General features: G+C 38.9%; 1 protein-coding gene across 2 annotated transcripts in view; it reads right to left on the bottom strand.

Annotated features, from left to right (window-relative positions):
• Positions 1 to 1,335: 1,335 nt before the first annotated feature.
• LOC132141053 (death-associated protein kinase 1-like) overlaps positions 1,336 to 15,542 on the bottom strand; it is an 83,530-nt gene continuing 69,323 nt past the window's right edge. For both annotated transcript variants that reach the window (XM_059550211.1, XM_059550212.1), the window contains 8 exons: positions 12,765 to 12,842; positions 11,146 to 11,362; positions 9,510 to 9,695; positions 9,177 to 9,374; positions 7,713 to 7,851; positions 7,452 to 7,572; positions 5,601 to 5,789; positions 1,336 to 4,271 (listed from right to left, as the gene is read on the bottom strand). In XM_059550211.1, coding sequence (XP_059406194.1) covers positions 3,003 to 4,271; positions 5,601 to 5,789; positions 7,452 to 7,572; positions 7,713 to 7,851; positions 9,177 to 9,374; positions 9,510 to 9,695; positions 11,146 to 11,362; positions 12,765 to 12,842 — 2,397 coding nt within the window. In that variant the 3' untranslated portion in view covers positions 1,336 to 3,002. The remainder of the gene's footprint in view (positions 4,272 to 5,600; positions 5,790 to 7,451; positions 7,573 to 7,712; positions 7,852 to 9,176; positions 9,375 to 9,509; positions 9,696 to 11,145; positions 11,363 to 12,764; positions 12,843 to 15,542) is intronic.

The following is a 15,542-nucleotide window of genomic DNA, read 5'->3' on the forward strand; positions in this document are numbered from 1 at the left end:
AACTAGAAATTGCAATTGATTGAATGTTAGATTTGGCCACATTTAAAATAAGTACATTTAAATAAATATATATATATGTGTGTGTGTGTGTGTGTGTGTGTCTAAATGTATGAAATTTAAATGTTATTATATACTAAATCACAAGATTATAAAACAAAAGGGTCTCTATCACACATTCACAAGGAGCACAAGTCATAAACAATGTTAATTAAGTGACTTTACATGACACTGCTTATCAACAGACCACCAAAAACGGTCTATATTGAATTTGTTATCAGTCTATATGTGAGGACCTCAGTGCATGTTATCTTGTTCTATAACGGTGTTACAACATTCCACATTGTTTACGTTCACTGTGGAGATTTGTGTCAGGCCAGAATTAGAGTGCTGTTGAATCTACATACAAACAAAGGGGAACACAGACTGATTAATGGGCTCGTCTGTCCCAAGAAGCACACAGAAGCTATAGATGGGAAGATTGCTCAGTTATCACTTAAGCCCATCAGCCCAGCACTTCCAGCAATGATCAAAAAGGAGCAGTTAAAAGAAGTACATGTGATCAAGCAAGAGCATTCATGACACTGAAAAAATCTGATTAGCATATGCATTCAGTATTACATTGTAACTAAATAGTAAGTTAGCATATTTTAAAGCCAAAAGTAAACCATTTCATAAACAGAGCTGTAAAAAGAACAGTACAGGAAAGCTTCTATATGTCAAGTTGAAATAAAGGTGCGGTAATTCCATTTGTTGGATAAAGCATGTTCAGTCATGCCACACACTGACGCTTAAAAAAAAAAAAAAAAAAAAACAGCACATGACAAATTATTCATCCACAGCAATGTCATCATCGTCATTTTCAATTCATTTTAGTGGACTCTGCTTCTCACTGTTGAATTGGAGGCAACTTTACCCAGAATTCACTGGAGGGCACTTTAAAATGTTTGAGAAAACTTTAAAATGTAATAGGCTATTATTAGGACACATTAATTTACAAATTACGTAATTTAGACCAAAAGATCTAACTTTTTGTAAGGTAAAATATGCTGAAATCTTCATCACCTCTTCTATGGTATCTTAGCTAAAAACTTTTTTTTTCCAGCTCACTGCTCTCTAGTGTTTACGTAGTTTATTATTTTTGTTTATGAATATTTGTAACTAACGTTGTTCCATAGGCTAATATATTCTTTGTACAGCAACACTGGTATTAGAAAAGGCACTTTATTAATTATTATTGTGCTAAAAAATAGGGTAATGTAAATGCACTGTATATGGCAATAACAACAAAATACTGCATGAACTCTGTACAAATTATTTAAAACTAACACAGAGAACCATTGAGTAAACAATTTATTATAAAAAATGAAGTACACTGTAAAGTTTGAGGAAGTATTAATGACATGGCATTCAGAGACATGCGAACAAAATATAAATAGAGTAATAATGTGAAGGTCTTGTGCAAAGAGATGACTGTACAAGTCTTAAATACACCAGGATCAACTCCCCTCTGATGTACCCTGTTAAAGTCTTAAGAGGGAGAATCATGAACCTTGACCACAGCTAAACAGCGAAAGAGCTCCATAATACATAGACTTAATCACAAAATAAAAATGTGCCTTTTGGAATGAGAGAACAACAATATGCCCAATTCCCTTTTAGAAAAGTTTGTGATTTTAAGCCTGCAAGAGAAATGATGAAAGGTTGGAGGATAGACCTGTCCCAAAATATAATATGGAACAGCTGTCTGGACTTTCAGACACGATGATGAAACTGCAACTGCCTCATAAGAAGGAGAGCAAAAAGAGTTATAGCAAGTGTTAGATGTAACAAAGTCTTTGCTGCCATCTACTGTTTTCAAGTTGTCAGTTCATTTGTGTCCAATATACCACATTTAGTACCATGGTATTCCTGTAACTGAGAAACGGCATCGCTCATCACAAGTTTCATTGCAAATATCAACATATTTTTTTTTACACTTTTGCCCAATTTAAGTCCCTTAGAATAGCATTTTATGATTAATTCTCCAGTGTAAAGTATACACATATCTACGTGTTTAAAATAACTTTCTTAAACACTCAACAACAGTGTAAATGTGTAAAACAGAACATTAAAATAAGCTGAACAGTTGTAACAAAGATCATGCTTATCAGGACACTGACGTCACCTTTATAAAGAGAAACAAAATCTTACTACAGTATCATGTAAGTGCCTGGAATATTTCATTATTTCCATTTGACAGGTAGACAGAACCGTAATAATTCACAAAAGTCAATGTGACAATCAGGCTATAAGTGTGAATAAGACAAATGTGAGCGATTTTAAAAACCAGACTTAAAAACAATTTACCATGCATTTTGATTTTTAAAGGAATGTTTAGTATGTTTCGTTTGTGCTTCGTCATTTGAATTAAATCCTGTCTGAAAAGTGATGCGTTTAATTGCAATAAGGAACAATCAGGTAGTAAATGCAAGTGACCCAATTTTGTATGTTTGAGAAAAATTGTAAATCTAATAGATATGTTCATTAAAAGCTTCAGAAGACAGGTAAACACCGAAACACTTGCAGAGGTGCACATCCAATTTTCTCTATAACAATGGCTCTTTGTCAACAACTTAACATCTTCAAGGCACTCAACAGTTTGAGTCATTTATTAAATAATGCTTCCAAGCACTTAGTGATCTATCATTCGGTCATCAAATTTAGCACAATTCCCCTATAACAGCTGTCCGAATTGATAAATGTAATAGAATTTTCTTTTATTAAGGGCATTTAAAAAAAGGCTGCCTGCAGTTTCACCTTGGGAATGTGAGACAGTCAATAAAAGATCTGCAGGAAAAAAAGCACATAGGCACCTTTTCAAAGACACCAAGAATGAACATTCAGAAATCACGAATTGAGCAGAGTATCTGATTCAAATACTTCAGTCTCAGGACACCAGGGAGCTTGAGATTTAACACCGCTCCACAGGACAATTGCACGTTTCTCTAGACACAAGTGACGTTCTAACGAGAGATCACGGAACTGATGGAGTTGAAGGATGTGCCGCCCCCATTACACACCGGGCTGTAGGGCTCCGGCGGGGTGCCCAGTACTTCCAAGTTGACTCGGAACACAGGTGCAGCTCTAAGGAGGAAATCGGCTGCATCCCGACGACCGAGTTCTCGCAACTTAGCGAGCAAAATGCCTATGGTTGAATCGGGTCGCTGGCTCCACTCCTGCAGGAGCGTGGCTGTGGGACTGGGAAGGGAAAGGGGGTCTGCAGGCAGAGTCCCGTTGGTGCCAGAACTGTATTTAGCAGCGAGCTCGCTAAGGCCCAAGTTCATGGCAAGCAGGCACCAGTCCTTTCCAAGGGCATCGGGAGGGTCCAGCAGGCGGCAGAGCTTGCGTCGAGCCAGGTGACTGACCTCTGCCGCGGGCACTTCTCCTCCAAGACTGCCCTGTTTGTAGACCTGGGTGCAACCTAATGCTACGATACTGACAAAGCTCTCACGATAGCCGCCCATGGTGTTCGAAAGCGCGTTCTCACCTCGCGCCTGAGCACGGAAAAAGTCTCTCGGTTGGTAGAGCATGACAGGGCCGTGGTGTTCCCGCAGCTGCTGAGGGCTCAGATAATGTCGGGCGGTAAGCAAACCGGGTAATGTAGCAGCTAACAGACCCTCTGCCATGCCGCACAACGTGTCCAGCAAAGCATAGCAACGGCCGGAATCTGAGTCCGGTCCTCGTAACTGTACCTCCATGCCCTGTCCGTGGTTCACAAGCAGAACCAGTGCCTCAGCGCTGCCGAGTCCAACCCGAGCTCCACCGCTCCACAACCTCACATCCTCAGCCTCCATCTCTGGCTTCTGCTGCCGGCTCCACCTGCACAAGTTCACTTGAAACTTATGGAAAAGTCCACAAGGGAATGGCGCCAAGTGTTCCGCAGGAACGACTCGCACGCCACCGTAAAGCAAAGTGTCCTCGCCTTCGATGTCTTCCTCGTCGGTCCAGGTGTGCTGTAGGCCACCCGTGCGTATGAGGGCGGGAATGTCAACCATTCCGGGGTTGGCTAAGTCGCGGGCACATACATCCATGGCGTCGAGCACCTGGAGAAGTTCATCGATGTCACCTTCGGAGACAAGGTCCTGGAGCTCTTCCACGCGGTAGCGGCCACGGTAGTGGTGGATCGCTTTGGGGGTTTCAATTGAGAGAAGTTTGCCGAGTACGTTACCACAAAGCCAGCGAGGATCTAACAGGACAACGTCCTGGACAGTCTCACTCTGCATGATGTTAATCTAGAAGAAAGAAAAGTATAAAAAGGATTGAGTACAAGCAAATGGGTCACTGCAAGATTCCAAAGACACCAAGAAAAACTGAATGGCTGTTAATGCATCTAAACCTTTTTCCATAATACTAATAAGAAAACTGTCCACCCAATATGATTAATGCTTTTGATCACATCCCAAGAGCTGCTGCTGTTACATGAAATTACAACATGGTGACACTAACAGATTATTTTGGAAAGCACCATTGACTAACAGAGGAAGAATCGGGAACAGGTTCTCTAGTCTCTATACTTTGTATTTAGTGTTGTGAAACCAGAGTGAATACAAAATCTGAATACACTTTGGCCTGAATAGGCATATCGTATGTAAAAATCAGGCTGAAAGTTGGTGCAAACAGATCTTTAGGTGGGTTCCATTACAGTTCAGCAGATGTGTCACTTTTGGGGATCAACTCACTTATTCTTTTTCAAATAGATGTGAATCAGTTCATCAGAAGACGTCAGTAAATCAGTAGTTATGGGGGTGCACTTGAAATGCCTTGAATTGGGGTCCTTTCATTATTTCTGAGCTATTTTATGAATTCAGAAAACTTGGAATAGAGCAAATACATTTATGAAACATATGATTTCTACAGATATTTTCTGTAATTTTGGAGCTTGGCAGCCCAGATCGTCATGAACATTTTTCTTTGTGATTCACACAAATCAGTACAGGCTGATGTGAATTGTTATTTTTGTGTGACTTATTCTTTGAAGAGACATGACATAACGGATTTTTAAAGGGCTGAGGTTAAACACAGGAGATGCAGCTCCTTAAACAGAGTACCTTATGTAAGCAAATGTTAATAAAGCTGAATCACAGCTTGGCATTTCAGCCCATCAACATCAAAACATTCCCTAAAACGTGTTAAAGTGTTGCTGCTGAAAACACAGATGACTAATATTGATGAGAATGACTCATTCACCTGCTCTCTCTATCGGTGAAGCTGTGTTGTAATGCTTGTGGGTGGTCAATAGACTGCAAATGCCCCCATTTAGTTGCTGACACCCACCAACTCATTTGAGTCCACATAAAAACATGTTTGTAGATGTTCTGCATTGTATACTTTGAGTGGTCTTGAAGTAATGGATGTGGCATTAATAGCGGGGCGTGTACGATAGTGTAGCATAATGTATGAAAACAATCATTTTAATTAATGATACAGAGCATCTACTTCAAACACACTTATGCTATACCCACAGCAATATAACCATAATTCAAACATTCATACATATTTATTCATCTGCTGATCGTCACACACACACTCTCACACATTCACTGGGCCGCCCACACACACACCTCTCCCATGCTGTGAAGTTGTGAAGCCAGTTCCCGCAGATTGTCTTCACTGGCCAGAGGGTTGATTTGTTCTTGCACATCCACGACAAACTGTTGCCATGACATCAGCTGGTTTGGCCCATTCAGTTTCCTCCAGGAAGGCAGAGTGGACAACAGCTTCTCTGCCAGCAGAGTCATCGGCCTGCAGGTCTGTGACAACACAGAGAGAAAAGCTGTTTTACATTTTGAAAAAAATGCCAGTGGGGTTGCTAAGTTGGTTGAGTGGTTGCAAGGTAATTCTTTTCTAACCCCCTAAATATGGTCTAAATTTCCCTCCATTAACTGAAAGTAGGAACAATAGTAGAAATCACCACTGATAAATGAAAGTCTCCTTTAACACCTCAAAGCTATTGTACTGTATAAATTACATATTTAGTTAATTACAGTCATTATTTCTTTTTCCTTCATAATATACACAAAAATCCGGACATAATATAACGGCGGATGAGAAAGTAATCTGTACAGGTATGTGTAGGAGAGAGAGAGACAGAAAGAGAGATTTAGGAGGAGAACGAGCAGAATGTATTAACGAGGGATCTGAGTGTTAGTGTTTGATATTGTGCATTTCTGTGTGTGTGTGCATGGTAAAGAAAAGGGCTTTATTATAGAGATCAGACCCAGATCAGAACAAAAAAAAAAGTGAGTGTGTCCGGTAATTTAAAGTGATAGTTGAAAATGAAAAGTGAAAATTCTGTCATTAATTACTCACCCTCATGCCGTTCCAAACTGCTTAGTCTTTTATTCATCTTCAGAACACAAATTAAGATATTTTTGATGAAATCCGAGAGTTTTCTCACCCTCCATAAAAAACAATGTAACTGACATGTTCAAGGCTCAAAAAGATAGCAAGGACGTCGTTAAAATAGCCCATGTGACGGTGGTTCAACCTTGATTTTAGAAAACTACAAGAATACTTGTGCGCAAAGAAAAAAAAATGTCTTTATTCAACAATTGTCTTCCATGTAAGTCTTTGCATGTGTTCACAAAAGTAATATGACGCATGTGCATTCCTCTGCTTGCAAACAAGGCACAGGGCATCTGGGTTGCACATCAAAATGTTGGCTCCTGCGTCAGCAGCACCATACACATGCGCTGTGGAACTCTTAAGGCTGATTTATACTTCTATGTCGGACCTATGCTGTAGCCTACTCATAGACGTACTCCCTTACACCGTAGCCTGGCATGCACCCCCCCCAAAAATCTAACAGCACGTCAATTCTACGTGGACCGCAAGCGCTGTGATTGGTCTGCTAGAACCCCTCCCTCCGTATGTACTTGAGTTTTGTGTATGTTTGTGTGCACTGTAATATATTTTAATGTTACACATGTTACAAAACAAAGCAAAGAGCAAGTGTCTTATCATTTATTATACTACATAGCATTATACATCACTAGTTGTCACTATACATCACTAGCGGTTTGCATGTGTACTGCACATCGACGCAGACAACGACACACAAGTATTAATGAAAACTGACGCATAGCCTACGGCGTAAAGTCTACGGCATAGGTCCGACAGAAGTATAAATCAGCCTTTACATTAAGGTCTATTTTAACAATGTCCTAACGACCTCTCTTGGCCTTGAAGGTGGTAGTTCTCTTGCTGTCTATGCAGGGTCAGAAAGCTCTTAGATTTCAGCAAAAACATCTTAATTTAAACAAAGGTCTTATGGGTCTGGAACGACATGGGGGTCAGTAAATAATGACAGAATTTTCATGTTTGGGTAAACTATGCCTTTAATGCCAATGCTACATGTAGGTAGCTAAATGACAAAGTGCTGGGAGGTGTAGCAGAATGGAGAGCGTTCTTACAGAGATAATGGCGTTGCGGAGCTCTAACAGAAGGTTTCTCAGCAGCTTCATGTCTTTGGAGTTGGACGCTCCTGCATCCATGACAAAGAGCTTCTCTGCAATATGCAGATCATTTCCAAACCTGAGAGGTATAATCAGTTTAATAGCTCATCCATCAAATCCCTTTAATCACTATGATGTAGTCAGTCCTTCAAAAATGATCACTTAATGTACTTATAGGTCTCATAGCTTTAAACTGACATTTTCTGTTGATTTAATCACCTGTTTCTGACTTCTTTAAGTAGAGATCTCTCCTTGTCATAGCTGAACTCTCCCCCAAACGATCGGGGCAGATTCACAATGTCAGCATGTGTGGCCACCAGGACCACACACAGTGGATTCCTGATCTTCCCTCCAAAGGCTGTGGATACAACAGAGAGGCAGTTTTATCGTCTATTCTTAACATCTCTGATCATTATGCACAATCTCAACTCTCAAATAAACACAAAAACTTAAAATATATCTGGGAACAATAGAGCAAAAACTAGATTCCTAGAATAAGAATGATGCACAGACTCTCTTTTTGGCATTATCCATAGCACTATGGATGTGCCTGCTACAGTACTTACACAAATTCATCAACCATCATCACTACAGTGAAAGCAAAGGCGAGCCAGGCTGAAATTACCAGAGAGAGTTCGAGAGAGACAAGAATGAGAAAACTATAAACAGGACACAGAATGGAGAAGAGTGAAACAGTGACACACAGAGACCAAAACTGCATGCATGAGCTATTTTCTATGACTGTCAATTTAACTTGTTCATTCAAAACTATTCTTTATATTATAAATCATGCGATAAAAATGTGGGATTGGGAATGCAAGGGGTCTCGAGAGCTTTCTAAAATAAGAACTGTTCCTGTGGCTCAAGTGGTAGAGCGTTGCGTTAACAGTGCAAGGTTGTGGGTTCGATTCCCAGGGAACACGTGCCTGATTGCACTGTCACAAGTCGCTTTGGATAAAAGTATCTGCTTAATGCATAAATTTAATTAAATTACTTTAAACATGTCAGAGAAAAAAATATATGGTGCTCATGGTGTGAAAACATGCATAAATAGATCAAACGAATGTGATAATGCATTCTGTGTGAACAGGGCTCGGATAGACTGACAAACTCAATGGTAAAAAAAAAATATTATTATATTTTTGCCAGTTATAGACTTGAAACATATAATATATTGACTTCTACAGCCAGACTTTGTTATGTCTATTTAATGCTTTACTCATTTGCCACAATAACACGATAATGTGTAATTAATGCATTTTTAAAAAGTGTCAGTCAATTGACAGCCCTACTTTCAAAGCAACAGGGCTATGGGTAACTTCATTGTACAGTTGCTTATTGGTTTAAATACTAATAAAGCATTAATATTTAAATAGAAAAATAAATATTTTGTACAAATATTTTTCTGATATATTTTTTTGAGATTAAAAAAGAAAATAATATAACAAAATAATAAAATAAATTATTCTACACAAAATAACTATAAAGTAACAAAGTAAAAAAAAAGATTAATTTCAATAGGGAAAAATTGTAAAACTGCTCCTCAAATCTCTTTAATCACAGACTACACAGCTTCTGCTGATCCCTGTAATTACTGTAATGGAAAGCCCTTTAGAAAGGACTAGAAGAAATCCATACATTGTACACTGAAGTCTCAGGAGACACACACACACTTGCACATACCGATGTTGTCCTCTGGCAGCGTGAGAGCTTTCAAGCAGTTGAGCCAGAATGTGACCTGGTTCAGTTGAGTCTCATAAGGCTCCTCCAGGCTGAATAAGACCAGATGAATGGCTGTGGTGTCATTTGCAGCAAAGTAGTCATATGAGCAGAAGTAGACAGGGTTTCCAGAGAACTCCCATATACTGAAGTCTCCAACACCTAAAGAATATTGCATAATACAATACATCAAATAAACAATACCATTCAAAAGTTTGGGAAAGAAACATTTTTTTTTACTACGCAATTCTCATTTTTGGGGAGACTTATTTGATATTTCTCGTAAATGACTTTTACCATTGACATTGGCGTTCTGGATGTCGATGGCTTTGGTGGCGGTGTCGTCAGCCGTGGAGAGAGCGTTATGGACAGGACTAAAGACCTCCAGCACTCCTTTAGTCAAACTGGGCTCAAACATCATACTGCGGCTACGCACACTGACATTCTCACAGCCTGGGTAAAGGTTAGAGATGCTGACCGACACTACAGGCACACAACACACAAACAGGGAAGAAAAAAGAAAGAGACTGTAAACTAGATGGAATTGACTTCTTATAATAGATATTAACAATATATGCAATAAGGTTATGTTTGTAGCTAAATGATAAATGATGTATATTATTTGAGGGTTTATAAAATGTACTGAAATATTCCTAAAATGTGGAAACCCACCACATGGGGGAGCTCTTTCCTAAAGGCCTGATTCCAGCTTTCCCAGTGTTGACAGAAAAATAAATCCCTTTTTCTGATATATATTTTGAGATTACAAAAAAATAAAAAAAACCTTCCCTTGATGATAAATATATGGACTGCTAATGGACTGTACGTTAAAAAACTCCACAAGAGATGAGCCAGTATCACCACATACATACATACAGCTACAATAGCTCAGCTGGGAAAATAACAAATTCCTGAAAAAAACACAGGAGTACTCTTTTTTTTAAACCTTGTAAATGTGTTAGTCACACAGTGCTGCATATGTCTCACACAATCAACGCTTTCCACTGAACTTTGGTTCTTTCTAAAAACTTTTCTCATAGAAATCTAGAGACCACTTCCTCAATTTGGCTGTGATAGTAAATGTGCGAAAAAAAGTTTGCTTCATTTGTAACGCATTACACTGATGTGATTCCACCTTCCAAGGATAGCACTATGACGTATGTTAATCTGGGAATGAGTGAGGAAAGCCAACAAACCTGGACCAGAAAAAGCTCTATAATCCAAAAAGAATCGATCACCCGAAATGAAAATGTCCTCACCCTCAGGGTCATCCAGGATTTGTTTCTTCATCGTAACAGATTTGGAGAAATTTTGAATTACATCACTTGCTCACCATTGGATCCTCTGCAGTGTATGGGTGCCGTCAGAAAGAGAGTTCAAACATTTGATAAAAACATCACAATAATCCACAAGACTCCCACCCATCAATTAACATCTTCTTAAAAGTGAAAAGCTGCATGTTTGTAATAAACAAATCCATTTTTAACTTAAAACAGTTTTCAACTTAAAACCATTGCTTTCTCCAATGAACAAGACATCTCGGCTGAATCAGGAGAGAAATGTTCATAGCTCAAGCATTATTTACATGTGAAAACAAATATGTTGGTGGATTTTGATGTGAGAAAGCATTATTATGGATTATGGACTGGTATATCGGTCAGAGATGATGATTTAAAGGTAAAATGCCTTGATGGATTTGTTTCTTACAAACGTGAAGTTTTTCATAGGATCTTAATTAATGGACTTGAACCGCGTTGTGGATTACTCATTTTTTTTATTTCATTGTAGAGGATCTTTTGGTGAGCAAGTAAGAGAATACAAATTTCTCTAAATACATTCTGATGAAGAAACAAACTCATCTATACATTGAAAAGAACAATTCCTTTTTTTTTCAGCTTTTTTATAGATAAAGAAGGAAAACACATCACCCTACCTGCAGGTTTGGAGGTGACAGGTGAGGCTGGGTGCCGGACAGGGTTGGTCAACCTGGTCCTCCTCCTCCTGAAGAAACTCCGCAAGATGCCACACTTCAAAGACTCCACCAGAGTGCTCTTCCCTGCTCCCGAGTGGCCGAACAGCTTGAGTTTGATGCGAGGTTGGAGGGTCTGTGTAGGCCGCAGCTGCTGGATGTAAATGCTCTTGTGGTTGTCCTGTAAGACCAGTCACAAAGAGTATGTAAATGAACACAATTCAGTGGCATTACAATATGACATTTGGACCAGTGACATAATGTTAATGTGTCTGAGAGTGCTCAGTGCATCCTAATGAGTGTAATAAATAGGCTCTTAATAGCTAGTATTCAGAGTCCTCAAACTGAGCATAATCCACTTTTTGAAGCAAAATGCAAGACGCTAAATGCCATACATTAAATCATGTTATGTGACCGTCAAATTAAAAGACTTCCCAAATCTAAAGTCAAGTGTGTGGTTAATAGACAAACCGTACATCTGAATATTAAAATTAGAGGTGAAATATCTTAGAATATGAAAAATCAATTTTTAGTAACTTTGAAAATGTTTTCGCCTCATCAAAGGGCTACACAAGAGCTTCAAAACGCCATCTGTGATTTTAGTGGGATTAATTGGCAGATAGGATGCCATGTTTGAGAGGCTGCAAGCTTCAGTTATAATAAATACCAATGTACTTATTGACTACCTTATTATTGAACCATCATATTTATATGTTATTCCATGGTATTTTAAAGAATGCCACAGTACATATCCAATAAAACAGTGGTTTTCAACCTGTGGGCGATGGTATTGCAGGTGGCCCGCCAATTACTACTAAAATAAATAATAATATTGTTCATATATGTAAAAATGTCTGAGTCATAACATAATATAATTTCATATAATTAAATAACAAAAAATTCATATTAAACTGTAACTATGCTTCCACTATTCGAGCTCGCTGATTGGTTTAAAAATAAACTGCCAATTTATCTTAGATATTTTTGCTGCATATGCTACAGAACAACAGCCAAGCGGTGCCATGCAGCCAGAGTTATTTGCTGTTCTTTGCCAGTTCATTCAATAAAGACAGTTAACAATCTAGCTTCTGAGTACTAAGTTATTAACCCAACAGCGGGGTCAGTTAATTTTATGCAGTGGGCCGCGCAAATATATGTGTTTGGTTGTGTGGGCCGCGAGTTGAAAAAGGTTTGGAACCACTGCTATAAAACATAGTAAGGACATGACACTATACAGTGCAACAGTGGCTACCCACTTTTAGTTCTGAAAGCATTTCCCCATGTGGATTTCACAACATCTTACAAACTTTGATATCTACATGGAGCTGGATTTTGTACCAGTGGGGGTTACCCAGAAGCACTAATAGCGGACCAATGGGTTAAAATATGTTCTAAGTCAAATATTTATTTAAAAAATATCCAATTCAGCATACATTTCAATGGGATAAAGAATCATAATTGAGTGAAACTGTCATCTCTTATAAAGTACAACTAGGATCTCATAAGCCTTCACAGAGCATTCATGTAATGCAAATTAATGTCTCTTGAGTCTCAGTGAGATGAATAATAAACAAAACTCGCACCTTTTTCAGCTTGGCCAGCAGCACAGCTACATGCTCCTGCTGCTCTGCAATCGCGAGATCCTCCGCTGTCTTCCCATCCTGCGAGAGACAATGACAGTGATGGATAAACTGCAGCGCACAGAATATTACAGGCAATGCAGGGCCCGTCAGCGTCCAGTGACACAGATGAATGAGTACAGCTAGATAAATAAAAGTCTGTCAGCCTTTCATCTGCTTAGTATTACCAGACCACCACACTAATAAAGCTCTGACAGATACAGAGATACTGAGAGAGTGTGTGTGTGTGTGTGTGTTTGCAGGGTAGGGTGTAAAAGAGAAAGTGAGAAGCTAACAAGAAAAAGTGAGAAAGAAAGAAAGAAAGAAAGAAGAGAGAGAAAATCACCTAACAGCTCAACAGCGTGACTCACAGTACATTACAACAGCGGGTACAGTGATGATTATGGCTGACAGGTGCAATGCTGCCTTCAAGACATATCAGATGATTGTATGTATGAAATGGGGGTATATAAAAGACCCCACAAAAATGAAATGATCATTTCAAAACAATTATAAGTCAGAACCAGTGTGGCATCCTGGCACAGTCATTCACTCATTTGCAACGGTTTCATGGGATTGCATGTGATTCTGTTCTTCCTGACTGTGGCTCTTACTGAAAAAGAGTTGTGATATAGTGGGTAATATTTTCCTTCAACGGTTCACCCACCACTTCTCACTTCTGCTGCGATCTGTCTGTCCGCCCATGGAAAATGTCTCTTCAGCTGCTAGAAGCCTATTTAGCACCATACAGTCCAGGTGATGTCAATTTCACCATGGAATAAAATATTGCCTGGCTCTTAATATATATACACTGTTCCAAAATTGGTATTTTTCTCTAACATTAAGTGTTTTCATATATTTAAAAATGTAATTAATACCTGTGATGACAAAGCTGAATTTCAGCAACCATTACTCGAGCCTTTATTGTCAAATGATCCTTAGGAAATTTTAATATGCTGGTGCTCTAAAAACTTTTCTTATTATATTATTATCAATGTTGAAAACATTTGTGCTGCGTAATATTTTTTGAAGATACTTTGATGAACACAAAGTTCAAAAGAACAGCATCCAAATACACACACACACACACACACACACACACACACACACACACACACACACACACACACACACACACACACACACACACACACACACACACACACACACACACACACACACACACACACACACACACACACACACACACACACAATCAGTATTAGTCATCAAATTATAAATCTTAATAAATTGATACCTGGAAGCTTTGCCTACATAATATGGCACTAATGGACTAAACCCCAGATGTCATTTATATCAAGCAACCCCCCTGGAAAAGGGTACTCATTTAAGGCAGTTAATGAGATCCAACCAATCTACTTTTCTCATCATTTTTCTTGGTAGCACCGGAATGATAAAATACATAATGAAAGCATCAATTACACAACTAATGCACCTCCTGTGCTGTCTAGTTTCACAAGCTCTATAAAAGCTTTTTGTCCTTGTCTGCCAGTTAAAAACAAAACAAAAGAAATACAAATGTGTTCATTTTATTACAACCAAAATGACACACATAGGAACGTCCCAGGAGGCTGTGGCGACAGCAGATGTGTGATTGTGAAATCAGCATTAGGAGACACCAGCTGCGGCGGGGCAATGGCCCCTGAAGGAAGTATGTTCCAGAGAAATGTCATATGTAAAAATGCCGTAAAACATACAAACATTAGAAAAACCTTGAAACTCAGAGCAGAGCAGTCTTTGTTATCTGAAAAAAAATCTGTTTACACAAAACTCACCACGGTCACAGACCTCGACCAAAACCATTACTGATTTAACCCCTCAGAATACATGTACACAATCTCTCACACAGCAACACAAACCCACACTGAACACCTGGGGAATAACCAGAAACAGCTGTGTTCCTCCTCAAACCGACGGAGACAAATTAACCAGACACCCTCTGAAATAGAGCCCCGGCACACCCCACGCAGACGACAGCGAAAGAGGATGTGGTGAACGGAGCAGAGGTGTTAAAGCTCCGATGAAAAGGATAGTAATGGGAAAGCTTTGCTGCACTGTAATTACTCTTATCTAACGTGGCTTGATTAAACAAAGACTCCATGAGATGTTACTGCAGAAATCTGCCCCATTTTGTGTCTGTCTGCTCGTCTCCAGCTCAGCTATGTGTCCCCATGAGGATGTGCTTGAATTAATTTTATTGATTTATGGTTGACTCCCAAAAGATGCCTAAAAATCTCAAGGATGAATGGAGCATCCTTATGTGAGGGAGCCAAATCTATTGTTTGCTTGACACATTGAGACTGCAGCTTATCATCAGTGTTCTGGAAAGGGAGACATGAAAAATATATGAAGAAATGCCATAGTAGACAGTGAACCATCATGCTTGAGTGTTGTGCATGGGTTTGTGGCACATGTTTGCGTAGTTGATAAAGTGGCAATGTGACTGGTTACTGGTCCAATTCAAAAGAGGCTACTCCCAAGTCTCAAATATTATACCCCCCCCCCCCATTTTATCAGAAAACAGGTGAAAATCATGGACTGAAACATACATACATTACTGTTTATATGGCCATTGTTTAAGTAAGTATGTTTTTTTTTTTTTTAAAGAAATTAATACTTTTATTCAGCAGGAATAAATTCAATTGATTAAAAGGGACAGTAAAGACACTTATAAAGTACAAAAGATTTCTATTTCAAAATGATGCTCTTTTGAAATTGATA

This window comes from Carassius carassius, chromosome 5, assembly GCF_963082965.1.
Source record: "Carassius carassius chromosome 5, fCarCar2.1, whole genome shotgun sequence".
Taxonomy (NCBI): Eukaryota; Metazoa; Chordata; class Actinopteri; order Cypriniformes; family Cyprinidae; genus Carassius; species Carassius carassius.